This window comes from Mesocricetus auratus, unplaced genomic scaffold (assembly GCF_017639785.1).
Source record: "Mesocricetus auratus isolate SY011 unplaced genomic scaffold, BCM_Maur_2.0 Super-Scaffold_6730, whole genome shotgun sequence".
Lineage (NCBI taxonomy): Eukaryota > Metazoa > Chordata > Mammalia > Rodentia > Cricetidae > Mesocricetus > Mesocricetus auratus.
The window spans coordinates 94,274,929-94,290,667 of NW_024429184.1; the positions used below are offsets into that span (position 1 = coordinate 94,274,929).

A 15,739-nucleotide genomic window follows, 5' to 3' on the forward strand; every position below is an offset into this window, starting at 1 on the left:
CTTGAAAACAAATAGACAATGTGCCTGTAGAAGTCTCTCTGCTCTCCTAGCTCTACAACTGTGTAATGGAACACTTTGAAATTAAGCAATGAGAGTGCATTCAAATAATTACACTGAGACCATGTGACCATCTCTCCACTTCTAACCTAGAAGATGGAATCTTCCCATTTCCTCTTCAGCATCTTGTTTCCTCTCAAATTCATTTTGACCTTTCTTCCTGCCTAACTGTTCATTGGATGGAATATTTTAGCCACAATAAAAAAATTTTAAAGCAAAAATTTCTGCATGCAGTTTCCAGGCAAGAAGCAATGCCTTTTGAGTGTTAGTAAGGTTGTGTTGTTTCTTTGTAGAAGAGGACATTTTCCCTGAGGGTCTGTGGAGCAAAGGAAGTCCAGGATGGAATGGGAAGGGAGGAGACTCTTGTGAGCTCTAAAGCCTGTTATTTGATTCTGTTGGAATAATGATGTTGGAAGAAGCTGTTAAAGGGCCTGCAAGGGAGAAGTTGATGTCTGAACCAGGATGGAACCGTCAGTCAGTGGGTGTGGTGGTTTGAATAAGAATGTCCCTTATGGGCTCAGGTGTTTGAATAAGAATGTCCCCTATGGGCTCAGGTGTTTGAATAAGAATGTCCCCTATGGGCTCAGGTGTTTGAATAAGAATGTCCCTTATGGGCTCAGGTGTTTGAATAAGAATGTCCCCTATGGGCTCAGGTGTTTGAATAAGAATGTCCCCTATGGGCTCAGGTGTTTGAATGCTTGCTCCCCCATTGGTGGCACTGGCTGTTTAGGCTTAGGAATTATGTCCGCGCTGGAGGAAGTGTGTCCCTGGGGAGGGCTTTGAGAGTTGGAAGACTTATCAGTTCTAGTTTGGGCTCTCTGGTTCCTGCTTGGTTCAGTATGTGAGCCCTCAGCTTCCTGATCCTGACACTCTTCCTTCCCTCCATCATCATGGACTCTAACCCTCTCAAACTGTAAGTCCAAATAAGTTGCCTTTTTTTTTTTTATCACAACAAGAGAAAAGTAACTAATATAGTGGGTTAGCGGGACAAGATGGATCACCTCTCACAGATGTTTCTTAGAATGTTCAGGACTGGAATGATGGCCCAGTAATTAAGAGCACCGTTTGGTCTTCCAGAGGACCTGGGTTTGTTCTCCAGCACCTAAATGACAGCTCACAGCCGTGTAATCCCAGTCCCAGGGGGTCTGATGCCCTCTTTTGGTCCTGCTGTCATGTGGTACACCAACACACATGCAGGGTTTCAGTTTACTGAAAATTTAGGAAGAGAAGAATTGTACATAGTATATATGCGTGTATATATATGTGTGTGTATGCATATATATATATTATGTCTACCAATAAGTAATATTTTCTAGTCACACAGTCTTCAATCTTTATAGTTTCATTGATCCTCTTTTGTTTTATTATAACCCCCAGAGATAGGTATTAACTTTCACATTTTGCAGAAGGAAAAGCTGAGGCTCACAGACATCCAAGTATGTGTCCATGGCAGCAAGGTAAATGTAGATGAAGCATTCAAAATCACTTTTTGAAAATTCTGAACTACACCCTTGTTTTGCTTTTACTTAGAGATTTTTGACATTTGTGAAGAATGGCCTGAGTTGAGAGCAATAGGAACATAACCTTTGGTTATTTTTGCTACCTGGGAGAAATCATCTGTATCTTTACTGGGAAGAACAGACAGAAATCCACTTGTACTGCACTCAGCTGTGTACAAGTTAGCAGCTAACTTTATGGGGTTGTAAATTGTCTGACTCTTAATTGATAGTAAATGGTAAATCAAGCAAAAGCTGTTTCTCCAGAATCAGATGGCCCTTATGACATGCTTTAGTCTGACTTGGATGGGACAGCTGGCGATCCTCTGTTTTATTTCTGAATGTTTTTCTTATCAGTACACTTTTATATTGACAAACTTCAAAAGTTGTTTGTGAGCCAGGCCTGGTAGCGCATGACCGTAATCCTAGCACTTGGAGGGCGGTGGTAGGAGGATCAAGAATTCAAGGACTGTTTTGGTCTCTTGAGATCCTGTCTCACATCTTTAAAAATATGATCACAGAGGGCCAGTGTGATGCTCAGGAGGGAAAGGCACCTGCTGTCAAGTCTGAGACCCAAAGTTCAGTCCCCAGGACCTGCAGACCAGAAGGGGGAACTGATTCCTGAGAGTTGTCCTCTGACCTACTTTTATGCCTTTGCATGCTTGCTCCTATACACAAGCCATATGCACACAGAATGAATTTTTAAAACACAATAAAATTGAACCATACAATAGAAGTGATGAACCCTTTTCCGTTATTTTCCAGGTTAAATGGCCAACTCTGAATAAAAGAGGTGTAAGGAAGCCTGCTGGGCACCAGCCTCTCTCTCTGCTTCCTGGCTGGGGATGCAATGTGACTCCTGCCTGTGACCCTGCTGCAGCTGCTGTCCATACTGTGCTTCTTTACAGGGCTGCATGATGCCTTCAAGCACTGAGTCCAAAGGAGCCTTAGATAATCAGGTATCTGGTCACAGCAGAAAGAAAAGTAATAAAATCATAAGTATTCACTTCTGTCCTTTTGGAAAAACTGATGTCATATTATTTTTATATGAATCAGAGGAGAAGTTTATTGAGGGATGTTTTAATATAGCTTTAAGCAGAGGAATTAATAGGATGAAAGAGGACTGAGGGAAAGAATGAAGCATATCCAAGAGTCACTGAGCTATGTTAATTTTTCAAATGTTTAGTAGATTGGTCTGTGAAGTCATCTGGTCCTGGGCTCTAAAATGTCTTTATTTTATGTTTATGTTCGTTTGAGTGTGTGTACATGGGTGCATGTATTTGCACCAAGTGTGTGCAGGAGCCTGAGGAAGTTAGGAGAGGGATCTCCTGGAACTGGGGCTATGGCTGGTTGTGGGCCACCATCTGGGTGTTAGGAACTGAACTTGGGTCCTTGCAAAAGCAGTAGGTGCTCTTAACCACTGTAATGGCTATTCATGGTTGTCAGCTTGATAAAACCCAAGAGGCTGGGTACACCTGTGAGGGATTTTTCTTGATTGAATTGTTTGGAGTGTGAAGACCCACCCTAAATCTGGATCTTTTGAGGTGGAACGACCCACCTTAAATCTGGGGCTTATCTTCTAGTAACAGTCTATGTACAAAGGACATGGGAGAAGTAAGTACCTGCTCTTTGTCTGCTTACCCTCACTCATGATGGCAAGTTCTTTCCTTCCCAGGCATTAGAGCACACTTCTTTGGGATTCTGGAGTGTACTGAAGACCAGCTGAGACATTCAGCCTCACAGACTGAATGGCTGTTGGTAGACAGCCATTGCTGAGCAGTGGGACCACAGCATGCCACTGCAATGTGTATTATTTAATATTATTCATAAATATTGCATATAAACATTCATTCTATCAGTTCTGTTCTTCTAGAGAACTCTGGTTCTAGGATTTTTATGGAGGGTGCTTTTTGTTTTAAATTATTAATCTAGTCTCTTTATTTGGGGTTTATTCAGATTTTTTGTTTGTTCTTCAGTCAGTGTCTTAGTCACTGTTTATTGCTGTAAAGACACCATGACCATGTCAACTCTTTATAATAAAGCATGTAATTGGAGCTGGCTTACAGTTTCAGAGGTTTAGTCTATTATCAGCATGGAGGGGAGCGTGGCAGCCTGCAGGCAGACATGGTGCTGGAGAAGCCGCTGAAAGTTCCACATCCAGATCTTCAGGCAGCAGGAAGAGAGAGAGCCGCTGGGCCTGTCTTGGGCTTTTGAAACCTCAAAGCTCACTCTCAGTGACAAGTTTTCTCCAACAAGGTCACACTTGCTAATCTTTCTCAAGTAGCAGCACTCCCTGCTGACTAAGCACTCAAATACATGAGCATGTTGGGGGCAGGCATTCTTGTTCAAACCACCACCATTGGCTTTAGCAATTACTATTTTTTTCTAGGAATTTGTCCATTTATCTAAATTAGAAGAGTTAGTCACAGTAGTGTCCCCTGTAATCCTTTTAATTTCTAAATGGTCTGTAACATGGTTCCATCTTCCATCTCTAACTTCGGTTTCATAAGTACGTTTAGCAATGTGAGTCTTTCTTGTTCGATGCCAGTAGAGGGTTGTTGATTTTGTCGTAAAGAAATGTGTCCTGGGCATTGGCCATAGTGCAGTAGCTAACCTGCTCTCTAAGTTCTGTGTTCAGTCCCTAGCGCTACACGTAAGAATGTGTCTAGGTGCTGATCAAGACCCCTGAATCTGGGGGTCAGTGAGGAGGCCTAGGTAATCTATTGAGCGTTGGGCAGCAGATCAGTACCCATCCCAAGTATACACATGGACTTTGGACTCCCATCCAACAATGTGAGGTGCACTCTCACCCTGAACTCTTGGGGGAGGGTCTGGGCCCTGCCCTGTATGAAATGACAGACTATGGACACCCCCATGGAGGGCCTCACCCTCCCTGGGGGAATGAGGGGATAACGGGGGGGGGGGGTGGGGTTGGGGGGAGGGCACCAGAGTAGGGGAGGGAAAGGGAGAGGGACCTGGAACTGACTTGTGAAGCAACCTTGTTTCTTATCTAAATTTAAACTGAAAAAAAAAAAAAAAAAAGAATGTGTCTAGGTGGCTGGAGAGACGGCTCTGTGGTTAACAGCACTTATTGTGCTCGCAGATGACCTGGGATTCTGTTACCAGCATCTAGATGGTGGTTCACAAACACAGGTAACTCCAGTTCCCTGGAATCTGACATTCTCTCCTGACCTTTGGAGGCCTCAGGCATACATACATATGGGCAAAACACCATACACATAAAAATAAAAGAAATAAACTTTTTCTTTTTTTTCTTAGGAACTGGGTCTAAGTTTCAAAAAAAAAAGTTTTCCTTACTTTTCCAAAAGGGTACGTAGCCATGCCAAATCAACAGGTGAGCAGCAACAGTGGGGTTCTGCTGGGTTTTTATTTATAATACAAGGAGGGTCCTGGGCCTCATGTGGAGAGGTTAGAGCTTGGCAGTGCAAGTTTTCCACCAAAGAAATCTAAACCTAGGCATAGATTGGAAGAAGGATATTTAAAAAAAAGATTTATTTAGTTATTTATTATACAATATACCTGTAGGCCAGAAGAAAGAACCAGGTCTCATTAAAGATGGTTATAAATCACCATGTGGTTGCTGGGAATTGAACTCAGAACTTCTGGAAGAGCAGACAGTGCTCTTAATCTCTGAGCCATCTCTCCAGCCCAGAAGAAGGACTTTTTTTTTTTTTTTAATTTAGGTTAGAAACAAGTTTGTTTCACATGTCAATCCCGGCTCCCTCTCCCTCCCTTCCTCCCCCGCCCTCTCCACCAGGTAACCCAGTCCCCCACCCAATCTCCAATCCAATTCCTAAGGAGGGTGAGGCCCTCCATGGTAGATCTCCAGTAACTGTCATTTCATCCAGGGCAGGGCCTAGTTGCTCCCCCAAGAGTCCCTGCTGAGAGAGCCTCCCATATTGTGGCATGAGCATTCAAAGTCTATTTGTACACCAGGGATAAATACTACCCAAGGCCTCATAGACTACCTAGGCCTCTAACTGACATCCACATTCTAGGGGTCTGGGTCAGGCCCATGCTTTCCACACAGCCATCAGTCTGGAGTCCAAGAGCTCTCCCTTGTTCAGGTCAACTGTTTCTGTGGGTTAAACCAGGTCAGTCTTAACTCCTTTTTCCATCAGTTCTCCCTTTCTGTCACTGGATTCCAGGAGTTCAGTTCAGTGTTTAGCTGTGGGTATCTGTCTCTGCTTCCATCAGTTGCTGGATGAAGGTTCTGTTTCCCAGACTCTCTGGCAGTGTGATTGTATGCTGACATTCCCTTGATTCATGTCTAAAATCCATATATGAGTGAGTATATAGTATGTTTCTCTTTTTGTGACTGGGTTACCTCACTCAGGATGGTTTCTTCTAGTACCATCCATTTGCTGGCAAATTTCAAGATTCCATTGTTTTTTTTTTTCCTGCTGAGTAGTACTCCATTGTGTAAATGTACCACATTTTCTCTATTTATTCTTCAGTTGGGGGGCATCTAGCTTGCTTCCAGGTTCTGTCTAGCCAGCTATTCTTAACTTAAATTATCCTATTTACCTTTTGCATCTAGGCTTTTATTTTTCTCTATTTCTGCATTTCTTTCTTTACTTCTAACTCTGAGACTTGCTGTGTAGCTGGGTGGCTAGCCCTGGAGTTCTCCTCTCCTCCTTTTCTCCCTTCTTGATCTTTCTTGTCCCAAGATTTCTCCTTCTATTTATTCTCTCTGCCTTGCAGCCCCGCTTGTTCCTCTCCTGCCTAACTATTGGCCATTAAGTTCTTTATTAGATCAATCAGATGTTTTAGATAGGCAAAGTAACACAGCTTCACAGAGTTAAACAAATAAAACGTAAAACAATGCAACACACCTTTGCATCATTAAATAAATATTCCATAGCATAAGCAAATGTAACACATCTTAAAATAATATTCCACAACACTTAGTAATTTATTCATCCAGGAAGGAATCCTCAAGGATAGCTGGAATATAAAAACACATTCACAATGACATCTTCCTAAATTCTGCAGCTGATCTTAGGCATTGAGGGTTTTTTATTTTTTGTAGTATTTGGATAGAATCCGGGACGACATGCGTGGTAGGCAAGTGCCCTGCCACTGGGCAACACTTCTAGCCAGGGAGTGATCTTGGGAAAGCAACATAAAGTAATATTCAGAAGAGAACAGTCACTACCATGAGAAACATAGATGTCTGCAACTACGGTAACTATTAACAAGACCAACGACACCCTATTATTAGATAAATGTTACTGAAGGGGTAATTATAGGAACTTCAATTATTTCTGAAATGAGGGACCTGTGCTCCTGCTTTTTGTTTGTTTGTTTTAAATAATCAAAGGTATGACAAAGTTAGCAGAAAGACCACAAACTTACTCCTGTTTGGTCATATTACACAGAATTTAAAGAATAGTTTTTACCATCTCTTGTTAATAACAAAGTGAGTAACAGGACCACTTTCTCTTTATTCCTTCAATTTTTTAGACATGATTTTTTATTTTAAAACAATCTTTCCTATTCCTTTAAATTTTTTTTAAATTTTTGAGGGGGATGAAGTGTCACCTGTAGTTCAGACTGCCTGGAACCCAACAGTAGCCCAGGCTGGCACCCAGCTTAGCACTCCTCCTGAGTGCTAGGATTACAGGGCCTGTATTACCATGCCAAGTTTTGTCATTTTAATACAGAGAAAAAAATCCTACTCTTATATTAATGTAGCAATTAACAGTATAGCAATTGACAATAAAGAATTCACTTCCTTTAAAGATTTTTTTTTTTGAGACAGAGTCTGTGTAGTCAGCCTTGGCATTAAAGGTGTGAACCACTAGGCCCAACTAAAAATCTTACAAAGCTAATTAATAGAAACTCTAACATATTTCATTGTTTCATTGTGGTTTCTGAGTCTGGAGGGACTGTAAACCAACGTGAGCAGAATCTTCTTTTTCTCAAGCTTCTACAACTCGCTCATTCAATTTTTGCCTTATTGATGGTTTCATTGATAAATCAAACCATTCTCATCACATTCACAAATGTAATATTCATATTTCCATTCTTGGTTTGGTTCAATGATCCATATAAAGCACACAATCAGTGTCTCTTGCTCCGGTGCCCTTACAGAGCTAACTCTGGGCAAGCAATGAATATGAAATACAGAAGCATTTAGCTGGCCAGCAAAAGTTAAAAAGCAACTGTAATAAAACTTCCTAGAGTGACATGTTCTTTCTGCATTTTATGAGGTGGTAAGTAGAACAGATACAATGAAAAAACTCAAAGATTTGTCAAGCATACAAAAACAGTATATAAAGGTGTATATGTGTGTGTGAGTTTTGCTTGTTGAACAGTGTTTTTGAATTTTAGTTTCCGAAGAAATAAATGAGAAATAATTATATCAGTTTGTGAAACCACAAAGATCATAAAACACGAAGACAAGACAGAGTTAGGGGCAGTACTCTATTGTGGAGACTGCATTTGATCTATTTCTTAGCAAGATACATGTAAAGAGTTTGTCTTCTTTATGCCTAGAACGTTGAGATAATCAAGTTTTAAGTAAAGAGACACATGAATGGAATCTATATTCATAATTATATTGGACAGGATGGATGGGTGGTTCTCATTTTACTACTTTACAAGTGAAGAAAGCAAGACAGTTATGATCCTTTAACTAATGAGTGACATACTCAGAAATCGAGTTTTCTAATTTCCAACCCAATGTACCTTGTTATCCCCACAATTGAATATTCATGTGTGCCTAAGGGAAAAGACAGAGTGTTTTGCAGCTATGGTTCAAGACCAGTCCAGCTGGGCAACAGACAATGCCATATGCTTCTGGTAGGAAATTCAAGACTTAGTCTCTTTTGACCTCCTGTTTGGGTCTCAGAGCAGACAACCATTAAAGATCCTGATACCCTGCCAAATGGAAGAGACACCACCTGACTGCTGGCTCCAGCCCTGGGTCTCGACTCTCAAGGAGTGAAGCCAACAGTCATGGCAGGACATGTTCAGTTACTAGTTGCCCACCTGAAGTTACTACTAACCCCATCCTGTTGCAGTAACAAGGGACCATTCTGTATTATGATTCCCTTTGACACTTTGAATTGGATTGCACTCTTAGAATTTTCCTCCAGTTACTTTCATGCTAATACCTTTCATCCTCATGGCCCTGGCTCTAAAGTTTCTGGTAATGACTTGCCATTTCTGCTGACCTCCTCTCTGAGTGGGAGGAAACTGTGTATGTGTGTGTGTGTGTGGGAGATAAAAGGCAAGGCTTACACCAGATCAAATGTCAGCCTGGGCAAGTCAGCATGGTTGCTATATGCATTAGAAAAAGGAAGAAACACAACTTTTTCAGGCGCTGGGAGTCTCTGCCTGTGTGCCCCACCCTTCATAAAAGTAAGATGGAAGGCAATACTGTAGAATGAGAAGATGAATGGAAATCTGATGTGCCTTTAATCCCAGGCAGAGGCAGTCAGATCTCTGCTAGTTCGAGGCCAGCTGGTACACATAGTAAGTTCCAGGACCGCCAGTGTAGAGAGACCCTGTCTCAAAAGTAAATAAAAGAAAAGAAAAAGAAAAAAAAAAAGATGAATGGAAGTCCCTTTCATCCCATGGATCACAGGATCACAGAATGGGACAGGAGACTGCGAAGCTGGCTCTGTCCTCTGCAGAAAGTGGGTCACTAGCCAAGAGTGAACGGCAGCCTTTGAGATCTGAATTCTAATGGAGTGTAGATCACCTTGGACTTCCGTGTTATCACAAAATAAACAATACAGGGAGGTGTATTATGGCAGGCCACCAACTAGTTTCGCACTGGTCCTTTTAAGTCTGTTTTCATAAGAGGGCTAGTGCTGCTACCCCAGCTTAACAGAACAGAGAAGAAAGCAAAGGATCTTACTTAAGATCTTACATGCAGGACTTGGCGCAGCCTGAATCCAAACAGACTACTGTTGGAAAGGATCTTGGGGACATGCTGTAGGCTAGCCCCTCTGTTTAGCACACAGAGGGCAGAAGTCCCCCCGAGAAATGAAATGACTTGTTTAAGCCTACAGGCTGAGTGTACTGAGCCGGGGGAGCCGCACAGTTTTGAGCGTCTCCAGGTTCCTTTCTTCATAGCAGTCCTAGGGAGGCTGGGAGGAGCAGAGCACGCTTTGCGCTGAGGCTGGGGGCTCGGTCTTTCCGGGGCGGTCCCTAGCGGTCGTGCATTCCAGAGTCATCCGTGTGAGGCTCTGAGCACGCATCCCAGCCACTCCTGCGCGCTCCCGGACTTGGAGCCCGAGCACGTTCCCGGCGCTAGCGGGGCTGAGGTTCCAGAGCTGGGGTAGCTTGAAGCTGCTGGATCCCCTGCGATCCTGGGGACCCGGAAAAGCACCGGTTGCTGCTTGTAAAGCCTAAGTGGGGATCGGGATCGGATCGAGGGTGAGTGAGACCGAAGGGTGTCTCTTGTGGGATACTGCCCAACGTAGCCCTTACCCCGTGTCGTCTCCTGCCTTGCTACTTCTGAGTTTCTTTTCCCTACTCCTGTCCCTTACCTCCACTGCCCTAGTCTTGGGCCTCTTAGCAGACCGTGGCTTGCGTGGGTGAACCCCGGCTCACTCGCAGATGGGCTTCTCTAGGCTTTCCCTGCTCCTGCCTTTCCGTTCTCCCTCAGACTCTGCGGCTCCTGCCCACCCGGGCTGGGCGTCCCAGCTCAGCTCCTGAGCTCGGGTGCGCCTGAGCACAGCGCAAGGGTTGGGCATCCGCAGAAACAACAGGTCGTCAGAGCTCGGAATATCTGGAACCGGCAGTTTGTCTTCAGGACTGTTGGGTTCTAACCTAGGTACTGCCTCTAGTTACTTCACCATCGTCTCAGTGAACTGTTTAGTCGCAGTGGAGTGTGTGTGTGTGTGTGTGTGTGTGTGTGTGTGTGTAACATCCTTTCAGACTAGAAGCAAATAAAAACACAAGATATCTTGGAGAGGGACCTTTCTTCCAAACTCCCTTCTCCAGGTTATCCGCTCTGTTAGCTAGAACTTAGTTTCTGGTTATTTTGTACCTCTCAGTCACTCTCCAGTTCTTTGAGTGTAAGGACAGCCGTCTGTCCTCGTTTCGGGGGCATGCCCAGGACCTGGCACAGGGCCTGTTAGACAGTCGGTGCTCCGGACCCACTGAGTAAAGGATGGAAGGTGTGAACCGTCAAAATCTGTGCAGGTGTCAGGGAGTTTCTGATGGAGCAGTCTGGGTGGGCTTTCATGCAGCCCTGCTTTTTTTTTTAAATTGTTGTTGTTGTTGTTTTTTGTTTTGTTTTCGTGCCTAGCAGAATCCTGTGGCTGGCAGTTCTTTGGTGTATGGGCAGACAGTGAATACTAAATTACTCAAAGCCCAGGAAGGGCGGCTGCTGTCATTCGCCTATGAAAGCTGGCCAGAGGATCGCTGTGATCTGCTGAACCGCCCGGTGGGTAAATCGTCCGAGGGACCAGAAGGCCTCCCAGCGTGGAATGGGAAGAACAGGAGATGTCAGTGTTGCCATGACTGGGCATTTCCCTTCTCTGTACCCAGTCTTCCTCGTATGTCAAATGAGGAAGTGGAGTGGGACAGATGCCGATTTGTCTGTGGTAACCATAGCATGTTTTCTCTGGGTTGGGTAAGACGCTCACCACTGTCTGAATGCACACAAGAAAGTCCAGCTGAGTTTTAGGCTGTCACAGAGCGCTGTGGTGAGAACTGAAAAAGCCACAAAGTGTTTTCCTGTTCCAGTCATCCTGGGCTTGTGAGTCACACCGCAGGGTGACAAGTCATGCTATACGGACAGAGTTCCTGAAACTGACCCCTCAGAACCTTAGTAATGTGGACTCTGTTGCGCAAAAAGTCTGGGGAGTCCCCCCCTCTGTCCCTTGGCGTAGCTGGAGAACTCAGTAAAAGCTGTGGCAAAGTGTCAGAGACACAAACCAAAGAACAAACTCTGTGGTTGGGTCAGATGCTAGACCCCAGGGGGTGACGTAACGGGGGGGGAAGGGGCCAAGGCAACCTCAGGTGCTTTTCCCAGCTGTATTCTGATCTCATCTTAAAAACATGTCTCTGTTTCTTCTGTCTGGGTTAAAACATACAAGTGAACTGGATGTCTCCAAGGAAACAGGATATTTGCTTTGCTTGGCCTTACCAGTGTTTTACCTCTATTGCGTTATAAAGATAGACACCAGTAAACTCCCCATCCCCATGGTTTACAGGAGTGTGGTGTTTTGAATGGCCCCCACAGGCTCATGTATTTGAAGCTTAGTCACCAGGGAGTGGAACTATTTGTGAAGAATTAGAGGGATTAAGAAGATTGAAGCAGGTGTGGCCTTGCTGGAGTAAGTTTGTCTCTGGGAGTGGGCTTTGATGTTGTAAAAGGACAGGCCCAGTGTGTCTCTTTCTGTCTGCTGCCTGTGGATCAGGATGTAAAGCTCTCAGCATGGCTGCCTGCTTCCCACCATGGTGACTGTGGACCAACTCACTGACACTGCAAGTCAGCCACAGTTAAAGGCTTTCTTTTATAAGAGTTGTCTTGGTCATGGTGTCTCTCCCCAACAATAGAACAGTGACTAAGACAAGGACAGATGCTGGCATCACTGCACCTTGTGACACCCCAGTCCCCTTGCCTGGCCACACATTCGGAATGATGGAATGATAATATCCTACTCGATATCAGTTGGTGCTTACTGTGATATAGGCATATTTCTCTGCTTTTACATATACTCTTTCATTTAGTCTCTACTACAATTCTGCTGTCATTCCTTCCACTTAATAAGTGAGCTCTGGAGAAAGTAACTCATCCATGGTCACACAGGAAGTCAGTGGCAGGGTACAGTGTGATATCGGACAGTCTGGCTTCAGTATCTAGCTTGCAAACTTCTCCAGACCCCAAAGAAACGGGGATCAAATCTTGCATTAGCTGCAGGATGACATAGAAGAAACTGAGAATTAGTCAGCCCGTATACTTGTGGACCACGAGACCCTTAACATTCTTTCTGGTTAAGTGCAGGGCAGCCAGGAGGGGAACGGATCAGAATCAGAACTGCATACACATTAGATAACGGTACCCGATTCAAACTGTGTGCTTACAGTTTTTGTTGTATGTAGATACAGCTTCAGTATCCATTGACTTGGATTCTGATTGCTTGACTGGATATGACTTGCGGGTGACCCCCACACAAAATCAAGGCAAATGGAGTAACAGAGGGAGGAGGAGGAGAAAAGTAAACGATGCTTCCTGAATTAGTTTGAATCAATAAGGACAGCACATGTCTGGCATGTGTTGCTACTCTTTAATTTTTTAAGTTTTTAAAAAAAATTTATTATGTGTACAGTGTTCTGCCTGTTTGTCTGGCAGCAGATCTCATTACGGATGGTTGTGAGCCACCATGTGGTTGCTGGGAATTGAACTCAGGACCTCTGGAAGAGCCGCCAGTGCTCTTAACCTCTGAGCCATCTCCCCGGCCCCTGTTGCTGCTCTTGACTCCTGCCCTAGGCAGACATTGCTGATCAACATGTTGTACTTTGCCTTCTTAGGTCCCCAAAATCCTAACTCAGTGTCGGGGCTTCCTTCTTGTCACCTAGACTTCATTTAATTGCTCTGAGGTATGGTCAAGGATGTTGGATGTGGCAAAACAAGAGACTTGGTCTTTTCGTCACTTTTGGAGATAGCACCGGGCTTTTGGAAAGACTACTCTGTGTTTTCATTTTTAAAATTTAAAATTACCGAAACTTTCATATTGGGTTACATAAGGCTACTTTCATGAAGTGTATATTGTGTTATGAGTGCATTCTCTCCCACACTCACAATCCTTTCCTTACAACCTTTGCTTCTACTTTCATATCAACTGTGTACATATATTGTATAAAGTCCAGTATGCACAAGTTTTGTCTTCGGAATATTTTCTTTTTATTTATTTGTATATGTGTCTGTGCACAGGTGTGTGGGCACCTTGGAGTAGTAGGTGGTTCTGAGCAGCCTGATGTGGGTACTGGGAACTGAACTCAGGTCCTCTGCAGGGACAGCAAGTGCTGTCAGCTTCTGAGCTGTGCCACCAGCCCCTGGAATCCATTAATTAACATGATTATCTCCAGTTGCATCCACCCTTCATTCTTTGTTTCACTCTTTTCTGCATTTTTATTAATGTTCTTCAGCCATAGGCCATCCTGGAACAGGAGTAGAGCAGAGCTGTGTGGTTGGTAGGGTGGCAGCAGCAGGAACAGCCATTTCCCAGAGCAGGCCAGACCCTCAGCAATTTCTGGTTCTTCATTTCTAGTTGTTACTGATACCAAAACTGAGGTAGAGTCAGAAAGCGGAATTTACTTAGGAGCCAGTCGTGCACCATTGGTAACTTGTCATATTTAGGGCTGGGGAGATGGCTCGCAGGTCAAGTGTTTGTCAGGCAAGCATGAGGACTTGAGTTCAAGTCCAAGAGTCCATGTGAAAAAACTCAGGTGTGGTGGTATGTGCTTCTGATTCCAGCACTGGTGTTGGGCATTGGGAAGTGGGGGAGTAGGAGAGTAGGGGGCTAAGAGTGGAGGGTGGATGGAGACAGGCAGATCCCCGGGGCTTGCTGGCATGTGTACACACTTGCAGGCAGTTATAAACCTGTGTACATATACACAAAATTAAAAAACAAATAGAAAAGAGGACTGGCCAGATGGTTCAGCTGGTAAAAACACTTGCCATGTAAGCCTGATGACTTGTGAGTTTGATGCTGGGAATCCACTGTAGGAGAGAACAGACTTCCCAGCGCTTCCTCTGACCTGTAACACAGTACATGCTGTACTGTGGCATGTACATTCCCTCTCTCCCTAACAACAAAGAAAAGTAAAGAATGGGTTAAAAACAGCAACAACAACAACTCCCCAAATCCTCCAGACCCGATTTACCAGAGTTAAATTTGGCAACTTTGAACACTTTTATTCCGGGAGAGCTTTATGGGTCAGCGTCCGCCAGGGTGTCATGGGAGTAAAATCAGACATCGTGGGATTGCCATTCTTGAGGCTGGAGGGTAGAAGTGTTTCCGTTTTTGAGTTGTTGGCAGAAGTCACTCCCACTGTTTGTGGGCCCAAGGTCACCATTTTCTCTTGGGCTGTAAACAGAAGGCCACCCCCTTCTGCTGACAGGGCTGTTGTCTTTGGCTATCAGTTGCCTTCCTCATTCAAACCAGCAATGGATCAATCCTTCCCACAGCCCTTCTAACCCAGTGGTTCTCAACCTATGGGTGACGACCCCAGGATGAGCGACTCTTTCACAGGGGTTATCTGAGGCCATCAGAAACATCATATGTTTACATTGTGGTTCATAACAGCAAAATTACAGTTATGCAGTAGCAATGGAATGATTTTATGGTGGGGGTCACCACATGAGGGACTTATTAAAGGGTTGCATCATTGGGAAGGTTGAGAACCACCCCTTCTCTATCCTCCCACTTGATTTTTAGAGGTTTCTGTGATAGATTGGGTCTAGCTGGGTATACCAGGGTGCTCTCTCTGTAGCAGCACCCTTAATGTGAGCCCTATCCGCAAACTCTTTTACCTGTGTTCTCTTGGCCTCACCCTGTGAGTCACGATTACTAAGGAGACCAAGACATGGATATACTTTGGGTCTATTTTTCTGCATGTCATGCATGTGAAACAATCTTTGGGAGATTGTCTGGTTTAGTATCTCATGGGGAGGCACAGGCTCAGCACCTCTGCTCTGTGCTCTGTGGCTGTCACAGAGTCCCTGCATTCATGGAAAGTCTCCTTTGTCAGCCAGCACACAGCAGTATTCAGGTCACTGGTGTGTAATGATGGATGATGGTACTGCCTTCAACAGGATGCTGTGGATTTGGCCTGTGTTTTCTCTTTTGCTGGCTTGCTGTTGGTTTCTGAAACTCTATGATTGGCTGGTCAAATGCAGTCTACATGCAGTCTCGAAGGGCTCTGGCTGCTTTTCTGATGTCTGAAATAAATAGCCTGTGTTTTTCCATTTTCTAGCCACAGAGGAGCAGAAACTCAAGCAATGAACAAGCCAGCAGTCCTTTAGGAATTCTGGAGAAGTAAGATCAGTTTGGGTGAGATGAGAACAGAGTGCCCCTCATCAGGATCTTGGGAATTAGAGAAAGGTTTATGATTTGATTCAAGTCCCATTTTTGATGTTTTATGTCCCTTGCTCATTTCTCCTTTTGGCCCATTTATTTGGAACAAATTTCCCT

General features: G+C 44.3%; 1 protein-coding gene across 6 annotated transcripts in view; it reads left to right on the forward strand.

Annotated features, from left to right (window-relative positions):
• Nucleotides 1-2,354: 2,354 nt before the first annotated feature.
• Nucleotides 2,355-15,739, forward strand: part of Smim3 (small integral membrane protein 3) — a 38,549-nt gene continuing 25,164 nt past the window's right edge. The window contains exons 1-2 of one of the 6 annotated variants that reach the window (XM_021229868.2): nt 9,403-9,965; nt 10,846-10,980. Coding sequence is in view for 1 of the 6 variants with exons in the window: in XM_040741767.1 (XP_040597701.1) it covers nt 11,124-11,140 (17 nt within the window). In the remaining 5 variants the exon portion in view is untranslated. Of the gene's footprint in view, nt 2,513-9,402; nt 9,966-10,013; nt 10,366-10,845; nt 10,981-11,005; nt 11,141-15,739 lie in introns of those variants that run through there. The other 5 variants (XM_040741768.1, XM_040741770.1, XM_013116737.3 and 2 more) reach the window with 5 other exon arrangements.